At 40.6% G+C, this 12780-nt stretch overlaps 1 protein-coding gene across 1 annotated transcript in view; it reads right to left on the bottom strand.

Annotated features, from left to right (window-relative positions):
* GALNT5 (polypeptide N-acetylgalactosaminyltransferase 5) overlaps positions 1-8444 on the bottom strand; it is a 47281-nt gene extending 38837 nt beyond the window's left edge. The window contains exon 1 of the mRNA XM_070581364.1: positions 6481-8444. Coding sequence (XP_070437465.1) covers positions 6481-7934 — 1454 coding nt within the window. The 5' untranslated portion in view covers positions 7935-8444. The remainder of the gene's footprint in view (positions 1-6480) is intronic.
* Positions 8445-12780: the final 4336 nt, after the last annotated feature.

Below are 12780 nucleotides of genomic sequence, written 5' to 3'. Positions count from 1 at the left end.
GCCTGCTGTAAGAGAATTACCACTGAGTGGGGAGGAATCAGAAGCCTAAGGGTTGGGTCCTAACCTCACCATTTGTGAGCTGCGGGCCCCAGGGCAAATTACCTTTCCCTGTGTTTTTTTTTTCCCTCATCTGTTAATAAGGAGATGTAGCACTTTATCAATCTGACATGGTTGTTGTAAGGATCAAATGAGATGATGTATGTGAAGAACGAAAGGTGCCAGTTGCCTGGCATGGTGTGCCCAGCTCATGATAGGCAGCGAGCAAATAGCACGGGGAACGCAATGAACTGCCTCCCTCTGAATTATCTGTTGTAATCTGAAACATCAGCTGCTTCTTCAAGTCTTAGTTTCTCTGTAGGTAAAGCTGGGACGATGATAGTACCTGCCCTGAGGAATGGTTTTAAGGATCAAATGAGAAGACAAGTCATAAAGACTCTTGTAAATACTCTATTTCTCATACAGGTCCATATACCAACATTTCAGAAGCAGGGCCAGTTTAGAAGATAGCTTAATTTGGAATAATACAGATCTTTTTTTAAACATAGAGGAGACTCTGAAAAAATTCTTTCGTTTTGGAAGCAAACAACAAAACAGGGCCTGTAAAAACATTACTATTTTTCCTGAATTTTCTGACTATTGAGCAAAAATGTTCTTTCTTGAGAGGCTCTGCTCTGAATGGGTTACCCAGAACGGTCCAATAGGAAGTTATTTTCTGAAACAAGAGTACACAGGGCAGGGGTTGGCCCATGGTGGAGTGGTTATGTTCGCACATTCCACTTCTCTGTGGTGGCCTGGGGTTCACGGGTTCGGATCCCGGGTGTGGACTTCGCATCACGTGGCATGCCATGCTGTGGTAGGCGTCCCACGTATAAAGTAGAGGAAGATGGGCATGGATGTTAGCTCAGGGCCAAGCTTCCTCAGAAAAAAGAGGAGGATTGGCAGTAGTTAGCTCAGGGCTAATCTTCCTCAAAAAAAAAAAAAAAAAAAGAGTACACAAGGCAATATTACAGCAAGAACTTGATAAAACTAGGCTGATGATTAAGTTGGGCTCTGGATCAGATGTGTAAAAAAGAAGTTTAAATAGGTTCAAATTCCTACATTTGCTAATTACTCTCTTCCAGAAATATTTCTAGGTCTTTGGCAGTATTTAGGAGAAACAGTTGCTGATTTGCTTAACATTTCTCAGTTTTACATTAATTAGGCACTGTTTAACTGCTTCCTTCTCTTTGAATTAGTAGCAGAAATGTGTTTTATGTCCTTTGATCGTCTTTCTCCTTATTATTCCCTGAGTTATGGGGACAGTATGATAAATAAAAGTATCGAAAGGATCTGTAATCATCTTTTGGCCATATTTAACCTTTGTTGTGTTATGGTCTAGCCTGCACCTTTTAAACAAATTTTGCTTTTTATTTTCTTCTCTTGGCCATGACTTTTCAGTGAAATAGCACACTATGCTCTAACACACACAAATACACAAATATGCCTGAATGTGGACCCACACACACAGTTCAAAAGCACCATTGCAGTGTGTACACCCATAGAGGTAAAAGCTGGAAATGATCCTTTTAAATCCGTCTTGTGAGATTTTTGTTTCTCTGCCCCTGTTTGGTTTCTCAGGGAGGTCTCATAGCTATTTCAGCCAATTTTAGCTGACATTCACCGATCACGATTAAACTCAAAAGCAGTCGCATTTCATCAATTAAAATATTCATCCCATGTAAAAATGAAAAAAGCTGAACTTCATTTGACTTTAAAGTTTCTCTTTTCTCACAGCCTGATAAACTTGTAGAAGCCTGAAGTTTGGAAGGATGTGTGGTCAATTTATTTTCTCTCTCCTAGCTGCTCCTCCCCCAGCAGTTCATTAGTTACGGTTTTTATCCTCACTAGGATTGGGAGGGGAGGGGAGGGGAGGGATGGAAATTCAGGTTCCAGAAAGGTTTTTCCCTTCCCCTCAGTAATTTAGTCTGGTTTGTGGCAAATGCATGGTGCTATCTTTTGCTTTTCATATGTGCCAAAAGAAAACTCTCGTTAGCTGTGTAGGAAGGAATCAAATGATTGGTTGACACTCCCAGCTCCGGGCTAGGAGAATAAAGACCAGTTTTAATTACTTTATTGAGGGACTTGCCAGAGTTTTGTAGGAAAAGCAAAGCATTAAATTAAGCCATCTAGGAACATCATGACGACGCAGCAGTGTAGTAGAGCGTGCTGTAATTCTTTTTGTACTTTATAAACTAAAGGCTGGCAGCAAAAATTTCTTTGAGTCATTTTTCTCTAAATACAGATTCAGGAAGTACACTCTTAAAATAAACTTATTTTTGGAGTTTCACTTAACTATAGGTGCGGGCCTAGAGACAGACGTCTCTAAGTAGAATTGCCCTGCATTTTCAGTAGATAGGACCATGTTTTAGGAAAACCTATGCGTGTTTTGTGTGTATTTAGCAAAACCTATGTGTGTATTGATTATTGCTGACTGAAACAAACTTCATAGTTAAGAGCAAGAACTGCAAGGGTTAGCTTTTTATAAAGAAAAGATTAAATATGGAACTTTAAAATGACTGTCAAAAAAGTATTTTATTTGAAGCATATTTTATAGGTAAAAGTTCTAGGCAAAAATGAAACTGTATTTTACTTTCTGACATAATACATTCTTGAATGTAAAATAAAAAGATTTTCCTGCCTGGAAAGTCAAAACATTAAAATTAAAAACAAACAACAACAAAAATATGAACTAAAGAATAAATACAAATTAATGAAGAGATTATAGTGTTAGAACAGAATGTATTTACCTTAAACCAGATACTAACATATTCAAAATGAAAAATTAGGAAGTCAATATTAACTGATAAAAAGACTCATTGCAGGCCTCATTTAAAATAGTCACCTCTCATTTATTTTTTAAACATAGTATCGATTTTCAAAAGTCATTTCAGAGAAACATCTCTTTTAAAACCATGTTGTGTAAACCTGTATGTACCTTTTGAGTGTACAGCGCTGTGCTCAGTGCTAAGGGGTATAAAATAAAGTAAAAGACAGAGTTTCCTTCAGAGGCTTATAACCTCACTGAGAAGGCAAAGCAGATTCTCAAGGCTCTAGTCGGTGAAAAGCACATGACAAGGCTTGTTTCAGTAACCACGGGTGCATGAAGGGTACTTGGAATTTAGAGGTCACAGTCAAATCCCGGTCCAGGTGGAGGTAAGCTACAGCTGGGTTTTGAGCAGAGTCGGATTCAGATGTGTGGGAGAAAATGGTGAGGATCCTGCAAGGTGAAAATGGCGGGAGGCTGGGGAAGGAACTAGTGCACCGAAAAACCTCGGTGGATGGTGGTGAACATGATGTGCGGAAAAGGGTAATGAGGCTAACTTTCCTAACGCCGAAGGCCTGCATTGGAGAGAGTGGCACATGCAGAAAGCTATAGCTACACTGCAAGGGGCAGAAACCTGGGTGGCACCGAATAGGACAGTGAAAACAATGCTGCTGACAGAAAGGAGTTCTTGTGCTTGTGGGAAAGGCCCTGATTGCATCTCAGCATCTTAGAAAGGGTTCTTGGGGACTCAGGAGAAGAGAAGGGAAGAGCAGTTTTGGAAAAGAGAGTCTGATTTTAGATCTAGAGCAGGTGAAGTAGTTCCGGGAACTCTGCTCATCGCCTCTCCTCCCCAATGCCAGCCTCACGCAAGCCTATCAGTCAAGTGAAAACTAGTTCTAGTTACTATCTTCACTGAGAAGAATTGAATTTAAAGGAACATACTAGCCCATCAGTGGTTTTTACCCTTTTTTCAGTTCACTGTATATTCATTAGGCAGTTACGATAGGTCAGTTACTGTGTTAATCAATCCATAATGGTGGATTTTTGGGAAATGTAAAGAGCCGTAAGAGAGATATCCCCCAGAACTCTTAAAAGTTAAAGGATTGAGGGGGCTGCTACTGTAGCTAAGTTTTGGAGCCCAGCCCTCCTGTCTTTCTTTTTCTTTCTTTCTTTCTCTCTTTCTCTCTCTCATACACACATTTTCTTATTAGATTCCATAACAACTTTCCCCTTATGCTGACCTTTAAAATTTATTATCTTGAAAAATCTTATTGTGTGTATTCTTATAAGCCATCTCATGTGCTTTTTTGAGTAAGATTGAAAACAAAATCAAAGTAAAGAAACTTCAGTTCCTGCCAACCTGATGAATCACATGTTTTTCATTTGCGTTTTCTTCCAATCTTTATCCATGGGAATATATAATTTGCACATATTTGTAGTCAGAGTATTTGAGTAAAAGAAAAGAAAAATAATGTATCCCCTTTCAAAGCAGAGTGGCCCAAAAGGGCTGTTAATAGTTCAGGGGGTCTGTCCATAGGACCCCTGGTGGCTAAACTGTTGGTGGAGTAGGGCATTAGGTAGGCAGCTCGCAGGAGTGTCTATATTTAACCAAGGTGGATTGTGTGATAAGAGGGAGGGGCCTGGCCGCATGCTGTCTGACTCATCCTCAAGCACACGTGTCATTTTCTCCTACGGTCGGGACAGTCTCCTTCAGAAGACAGAGCCTGACTGTGACTTTCCTGGGCCGCAACCCTGAACTTCCACAGACCAAATTTCGGAGACTAACAAGCGCTGAGAGCCATCAGCCCTTCAATAAATCACATGGACGATAATATCATTGTTGCTTGCTTTTGGCCCTCACACAATTGCTCTTTCTCTGGTTTGGAAGTGCAGCCTGTGCTTCTGTGCAGTGGCTGATTCTTCCCCAGACTCTGTAGCAGTCTGCCGGGTCACTAAAGAGATGTTAAAATAAGGCTACTTTAACTACTACTTCATTCTCTGGCATTCTGTGTTCAAAGCTGGCATATATATGTATACATACATATGTATATATATAAATTATACATAAATATATGTGATACACAGGATCTCAGATCTGAGTTGGCCCAACATAAGTTTTAGGATCTTTTTTTTGAGGATAATCAGCAAGAGATGGGAGATAAACAGCACAGCATAATTTTGAACATAGATTTTAATCATTTGTCTTATGACCACAGACAATGTAACTTTCCAGGGCCTCAGTTTCTTCATCTTTATTGTGGGTACATTTGTGTTCTCCTCAAGGTTGTGAGTTTTACCACGTTGAGGGACGTGAATGGCATAGTGCTTGATCTAAGCAGGCTATTAGCACACGGCTGATAGCCATCTGCCAATGGCTAACAGAGCCGAAAGTGGCCTTCTCATAGTTGACATCACAATGGAGAGACTCCTCTTACTAATATGAATCCAGGCACATCTCTATCTGCCTTCCTCCTAGTAACGTTGACTACCTGGAGCACAAAGAAGAGTTTTCTACAGAGGCCTAACAAGGCCGTGGTTTACATAATGTGCTATTCTGAATTTTGACATTCTCTAATTCCAACTTTTAGGCAAACATTGTTTGGCTCAGGAATAGAATATCAAGGTGTACATGGAGCTGTACTATCAATTAATGGATAGTGAACATATGGCTGCAAAGTACCGTCATTTATGATAGGGCCAAAAAGAGCAGAGAACTCGGCTGTATTTGAATCAGATCAAATATATGTGACTTGATCTACTTTCCAGTGATGTAGTTATAGGAATTTAGTTCCTTGAAGAACTGGCTCATGAAGGCTCATAGGGCAACTTTAGAGCTGTGTTACCTTGGGAAAGTGACAAAATTTCGGAGTACCCTCATCTGTTAATTTGAACCTATAGCATCTGCAACCTCCTTTCTGGGACTCATAAAGTTCATGTGATGTGTATGCAGGTTCTTTGTAAATGGTGAAACTCTAGAAATTTAAGTGGTTATTATTATACTCTTGTACATCCTGCAGGTGTTTTCCAGTTATTAGCTGATTGAATTTTCCCAACATTATTATTCCTGTATAACTGAACTCCTGAAATGTCTACTATCTCCATCTACAAAGATTATTAAGTTTTAGAGGGTAAATTCACTTCTTCACTTGCTAGTGTGGTGATCATTACTCTTGATTAGGCAGAATTCTGCTGGTTAAGATGTGATTCCAGGGAGGCCTAGAAGGCTCTTTCTCTCCCTCCTTTCCCAAATATAGTCCTGACAAACTTGTTAATAATGAAAAGTTTCAAAGTTGGGAATTCACTTCTTTGTCACTGTTTTAATGGAATTACATTTTAAGCTCTACCTTTCATATACATCTTATTAGGAATGGAGTTCATCTAATCATTTTAAAAGGTTTTCCATAGAGGAAAGGAAATGAAACATGAGCTCACAAGAATGAGAGCCAAAGTCTCAGAGAAATAAGTGTAGAAAGTTCAGAAAGAGAACATAGTGGGGAAACTGATATCAGAACTTTTCTCTGTGTGGATGGTAGATTATTTGGACTGTGTCTAATAATTAATGTTGTTTTAATTCTCTAGGTGGCCAAAAATCACACAGAGTTATCTAGAAATAAATTTTCTCTAAATAAGAGCCAAAATACTTGAGGTTGAAGAAAGAGAAGAGAAATGCAGCTTACCCGGCAGGTCTTGTGTCTTCAATGGCTCTGTCCACTGGAATCAAATCACTGAGGTAGACATTGAAATTTCCTTCTTTCCATCTTCTTTCTGCCTCCTTTTCTTTTCCATGGGGAACAACCACAGGACGTCCAAACTGACCTGGAGCTTTGGGGTCCCTTGGGGAAAGTGTCACATCAATTTTTAACACATGGTGCATTCCACTGTCTTCAGGTAAAAGGACTTTTATATGACTTTGGTTGAGTTCTGCAGGCTGGACCTTGGCAGTTAAGTTGGTTCTTGCCAGATCTAGCCCCCCAGCTAAGGCTTGATTGGTTTGAGACACTGTTGCTCTCTGTAGAGCAAGTGAAGAAAAAGACGTCTCCCTTCTATTCCTGGAGATATATTTTCCTTGGCTCTCACCCAATACTCGAGAAAATATAGTTTTGTCTTTAGGATTGGGGATCTCTTTGGTGTCTGTCTTTAGCTCCTCCTCCTTGGTTACAATCACAACATGGCTTTCAGAGAAATTGAATTTCTTCCCACCAGCCACTTGGGCTCCATCAGCCTTTGGCAAGCCTCCCAACTGTGTCTCATTAATAGATTGCTTCTTTAAGTGATTTGAATTGGCATTGAGCTTGGAAAAGGAAGGGGCCTTACTGGCTTTCTGTTTATTAGCATTTAGTTCTTTACTCTGAGTCTCAGTTTTATTTAAGGCTATGGCTTCCCCAGATTTTGGCACTGGTGGGCTGGCAGGGTGTGTCCTCTCCTTTGCTACTGCCTGTGATTGCTGCTTTGAACTGTCAGTAGTAAGACTAATGGTCACCTTCAGGTTCCTTTCAGCTACTTGTTTTGATGTGTCACTGCTGAGACTATGACTCTTCAGGGCTTCCTGGTGTATACCCACAGGTCCTGTGTGTACAGATATTTGGGCCAATGGAGTTCCTCTTGGTGCTATGAATGGGGTTTTCTGAGCCTCCTGAGCTGTTGTTTGCTTTGGCATCATGTGGTGAGAGGAAGCTTCAGGTTTGATGTCTCGTCCCTCTGTCTTCTGCTTGCTAGAAGTCACTGGGAAGCTCTGCAGACGTGCAGGATGCCACAAAGGCACAACTTTGCCCCTCCCTGGGGTGTTCTGCATTTTTCTTTCCCTCTCAGCTTGGTCCAAATTATCCTTAACCTTGAGCATACTCTCCTCAGTCTTTCTAAAGTTCTCTTTGCCCCATACACCCTTCCCGTGTCCCCTCAGTGAGGGCTTCATCTCTTTTATGCTGCTGTAAATGATCTTCATTTGGTCTGGCTTAACTCTGAATCCTACCCGCTCCCTCCTGACGATGTCTTCCTTCAGGACCCGAGTGTTGATCTCACTGAATGAGAGGCGGAGAGCTGCCATGTCAAAGAGCAGCCAGATGACAGAAGCTACAAATATAAATGCCAGGACTCGCCCACTTCCTCGGAAAAACTTTCGGATCTTGTTCATGGTACAAAGGCTTCCTTGCAGCCTGCCCTCCCTTTGAGCCTGCTTACCTTGAGTGGAGAGGGAGCTGAAGTAGTAGCAGCAGCAGCAGCAGCAGCAGCAGAGTTGCCAGAAAGCGCCCCCCCCCCCGGAACACAGCAGGAAACAGCAGTCCAAGGGGAAAGCTCAGCTCCTACCGCTTGTCAGTCTCTGCCTGCGTGGCATTTCATAGCACAGCATCTGTGCCTGCTCAGCTGGCCCCTGGCTAAACCCTGCTAAACACTGCCCTTAGGTCACTCTGGGAGCAGTCGATTGCAGCCACCAGACAGTTCAACATGTCACTCGTCTTGTCTCCGTGAGCCCATGTCCACCTTCCTACAAGCCCAAGAAAAGGTGGGGGCCGGGCTGGGGCTGCTTCTTCTCTCCTCCCAGTTCTCAGTCTGCACGCTGTAACTCAACACCACTTCTCATAAGGAAAACATTTCGAGCCATTACCCAGAAAACTTCATTCAGCTCTCACCTTCCGTGTTATGTGAGAGCGTGTGTGTTTTCAGGGCAATTAAATGGGAAAAAAAAGCTATCTAACTTGGATGACATGTGTTCCTGGTTTGTGACCCCACCTACCCCATTCCTGCTCATTAACCCTGTTGTACCTAGGTCTCTGAATGATCTGGCCCTGCCATTAGTCACTGACCTGAATGTTTCAGCTTTCAGAGGTAACAGCTTAAAGAAGGGGCCCACCATGACCTCCATACCAGATGGGGATGTTGAATTATTCGGAAGCCTTCCTTGAGGGGGTGTCAAAATGTTTCTTTGTAAATCAAGTGTTCTTTTTTAAAAACACTGGTCCATTTATTTTTATTAGATTCATTGGACATAAACCTAACTTGTCATATTGCTGTAAAAGCACTTACTCTCAGTTTCGGTACTTCTCTCGTCACAGACCAGTAACAGTTTGCGGACTGCTCCAGGACTTGGAGCAGACTTTGAGTGGAGCTGGTAGACTGGGACAAGAGTGGCCGCACACAGGCTTTAGGCTGGAATCACTCTGGAGAAGCCCCCAAGTTCTGATTAATTGATGGGGGCAGGGGAGAGAGATGACAGCTGGTCTCGTATTGTAATTTTAAGGTCTTTCTAATGTATAGCCGAAGTTGAGAAACAAGGTCTAGAATAAAATGCCTCACTATTATTTTTTTTTTAGTTTTTGAACATTGCCCATACTTTTTGTGAAATTCCTTCCCAGACAGATACAGGAAAATCTAATAAAATCTATACATTCCCAGAGCAACTGGGTCAGAATCTGCATTTTAACATCACCTGTTATAAACTTTGCAACGTTTGAGAAGGACTGCCCAGGAGCACTGTTCTCAGAGGATCTCTGAATGACCTGCAGACAGTGGTACCACTTATTACTCTAGTGTTAGAGGGATATAGTGTCCGTCCTTTGAGATAAAGTTAGGCTCCTGAAGACTTGGGAAGGGAAGAAGGAGAGATTCTGAATTCTTTTTTTTTTTTTTTAAAGATTGGCACCTGAGCTAACATCTGTTGCCAATCTTCTCTTTTTCTTCTTCTTCTTCCCCCGAAAGACCCCCAGTACATAGTTGGACATTCTAGTTGTAGGTCTTTCTGGTTGTGCTATATGGGATGCTGCCTCAGCATGGCCTGATGAGTGGTGCTGGGTCCATGCCCAGGATCCAAACTGGTGAAACCCTGGGCTGCCGAAGTAGAGTGCGTGAACTTATCCACTTGGCCATGGGGTCGGCCCTGTGAATTCTTTATACTTACGTATTGCCGTCTGCAGCATTTGACTTTTAAGTTTGAACTTTGCCCCAAGGGAGGGAACCTAGATAAATGGAGCTCTGGAACATGTTTCTTGAATCCCTGGTTCTCCTTTTTATTCAGTGCCTGCTCACTCTGATTTGGAATATCCATGTGGATAGCAGTATTGGTAGCTCAGCCGTTTCTTCCATGCATCCCTGCCTCGATTCATCCACCCTTCCAATACTGCTTGACTGTGTTCCATGGCTCAGGCCTTGTGTTGGGTGTTGAGGGATACTGAGTAAAAGAACATAGTTCTTGTCTTTGAGATCTCACAATCTATTGGTGGGTACAGATAGGTAGGCACATATACAATACACAATAAGTAAAAAAATAAGTATTTGAGAAAGTAATGTCACAAAATAAGTATTTGAGAGAATAATATCTTGGATTCTATGGGGACGTAGCTTAGCTTTCGGATGCACGGATGATTTTTGAAGAAGCTACTCTTAGGCTTGAGGGATGAATAAGAACATAATTATCTCTGCTCATATTGTGATTCGAGAAATGAAATATTAGTTGGATGGTGAAAGGCAGATAAATTAGCAAAAACATAGAAATGAAGAGAGAGTTTAGTACTTTTGGGGAAGACAAATTTCTGAGAACCATCGTGATTGGACACACAGGCTTTGGTGTTAGCTTGCGTGTGAGCGTATGTGTGTGTGTGTACCCAATATGTCCCAAACACTTTGCAAAGGTCTTTGCATTAAGTCTCTCACTCAATCTTCAACAATCCAATGGGGAAGATACAATTCTAACCATCACTATGTAATCAAGGAAACAAAAGTTTAGAGAGGTGAAGCAACTTGCAATAGAGATTGGAGGAGCTGGATCTTGAATAAAGGACTGTATGATGCTATAGTCCATGTGCCTAAATATGACACAGCACAGCTTCTCTAGCTGTGTGACCTTGCAAGTTAGTTAATTTTATGTGTTTACTCAGCAATAAAAAAAGAAAATAATTTCTACATTGCATGCTAATGTGAAGATTCGACAAAATGTTTTCAAGTTCTTGTTATATTGAATGCACTCTATAAATGATAGTCACTGCCACTAATACTGTTGCTGACACTTTGTTGTGATAGGAATGTGACGTGCTTGTGGGAAACAACACACTAGTTCTTCCCAAAAAATCAAATAGAAGACTGATGACTAACATGATGTTGGCAATGGGTCAAAAAGTATATCTGAGTATATATTTAATTTTTTTCTTGTTGTTCCTATTTCCTTTTATTATGGATTCAACCAATGAACAATTGTTCACTGAGAACTCCCTACATGCCCAAAACATGAAGTGGGTGACATTGTTTCTGCCCCTAATGACCTTAAAACTCCAATGAATAGAACATCTTCAACACAAAATATAGCACAACTATTGAGGATTTATGTTCAGAAATAACGTGAGAAATTTTTTTCACTATTAAGTCTTGTCCAACCGCTTCCCCACCCCAAATGACAGCTGGAATTACTCAAACTTCTATTAGAAAAGTTAACACTTGTTACATCCTAACTATGCTTGACAGCTTTAAAACACTGTTTGAAAAACATTATAAGCCTTCTGCATTCATTTGATGTAAGAACAATGATTTCTTTCTCTCTTTCTGGTCTGTCCTTGCTGGTCATGACATAAATTACTTGCAATAGGAGAGGAAAATGTTGACAAAATTAAAGTAGGCTTATCTAACCTAGGTAAAGTTACTTGTTAGCTCCAGCTTAGTCTTCAGTTCTAGATGGTAGAGAATTCAGAATAAGACAAGAAGAGTACCTAAGAGAGGAAAGAAATCTGATCAAGTTCCCTACAAAAGGAGTGGATTGATAGTCAGACTTGGTCTAAAGTGCTGATTTGGCCTTTAACAAACATGACCACAGACATGTCGCACATGAAAGAACTCCGCTAAGGGTCTCTTCCCAGCCTCTCCCTCATCTTCTGCCCTGGTGAGTCTGTGCGAATCCATGAGGATGACAGAAGTTGGTTATAAGGAACACTACAGGCTCAACTCTATGGATCTTCAGGGACCCAGCAACAATTTCTGGTGGCTCCACCATCTCTCCTTTTCTCCTCTCTTGTCTGGACACATATAATGTTCATACCAATGGCAAAATATGGATAAAAAGGAATAGAAAACAAAGAAATTAAGAAATTCTACCTTTAAAAGAAGTCAACACACACTTTGCCCAACAGATGACTTTTCGCATAAGTAAATGATGCTGTTTTTTATTTTAGTTGTATTAATTTCCATGTTTCCAGCAGAAAACTAAATATATAGGTGGGTTGGCTGTTTAAGGTACTTATGACTGTCATCCCAAATGGTAGCTTTGGCTGGTCAAATTTCCCAGGAATCTGTACATAGTAGGAGTAGATATTCATCTAAAATTCTAAAGTCATGAACTGATCCTTGGGAGGCTTTCGGAGGGGTTACTCTAATTTCTATTCTGATTCCACCTGTGTAGTGAAAAATTTAAAAAAATATTTTTAGTTTCTTCTTCTGTAAAATGGGTATATTAATAGGAGACCTACCCTTTACTCTACTTGGTTGCTGTCAGGATAATCATATTAATAGCAAGGATTTATTGAGAGTTTACTGAGTGCCTCCCACTAGATTCTCCCAGACTAGATTGTGAACTGTTTAGTAAGATAGATCTGCATATAACTAGAGTCAAATCTGTACCCTGTTCCACTTCCATGGCACATATCTCTGAATATTCCTTATTGTTAATTAGTAGGAGTTCAGTAAACATGTTTTTATTTTTATCCTTCAAATTTCCTCAGTGGGAACACAGAATCTTAGAAGTACTGGTTCTAATTCTCCAGCTTTGCATCTAAAGTTACTCTCTCAGGGCATTTGAATGTTTCTTGACCACATAAGTATATTCTGAGTCACTAATGCTTCTTATCTATTTTCTTTTATCATATTTACTCAATTGCCTACTCCTAATTATAAAGGATATAAAAGGGAAAACATATTTAAATGTATATTTTACAGAGAATAATGATAATCTATAGGTACATCGCTGAATTTGAATTTAGATTTAAATTTGGGGATTCCAGTTA

Source organism: Equus przewalskii, chromosome 17, assembly GCF_037783145.1.
Source record: "Equus przewalskii isolate Varuska chromosome 17, EquPr2, whole genome shotgun sequence".
Classification (NCBI taxonomy): Eukaryota; Metazoa; Chordata; class Mammalia; order Perissodactyla; family Equidae; genus Equus; species Equus przewalskii.
The sequence above is the reverse complement of the archived record's forward strand: the minus strand, read 5'-3'. Positions and strand labels throughout refer to the sequence as shown.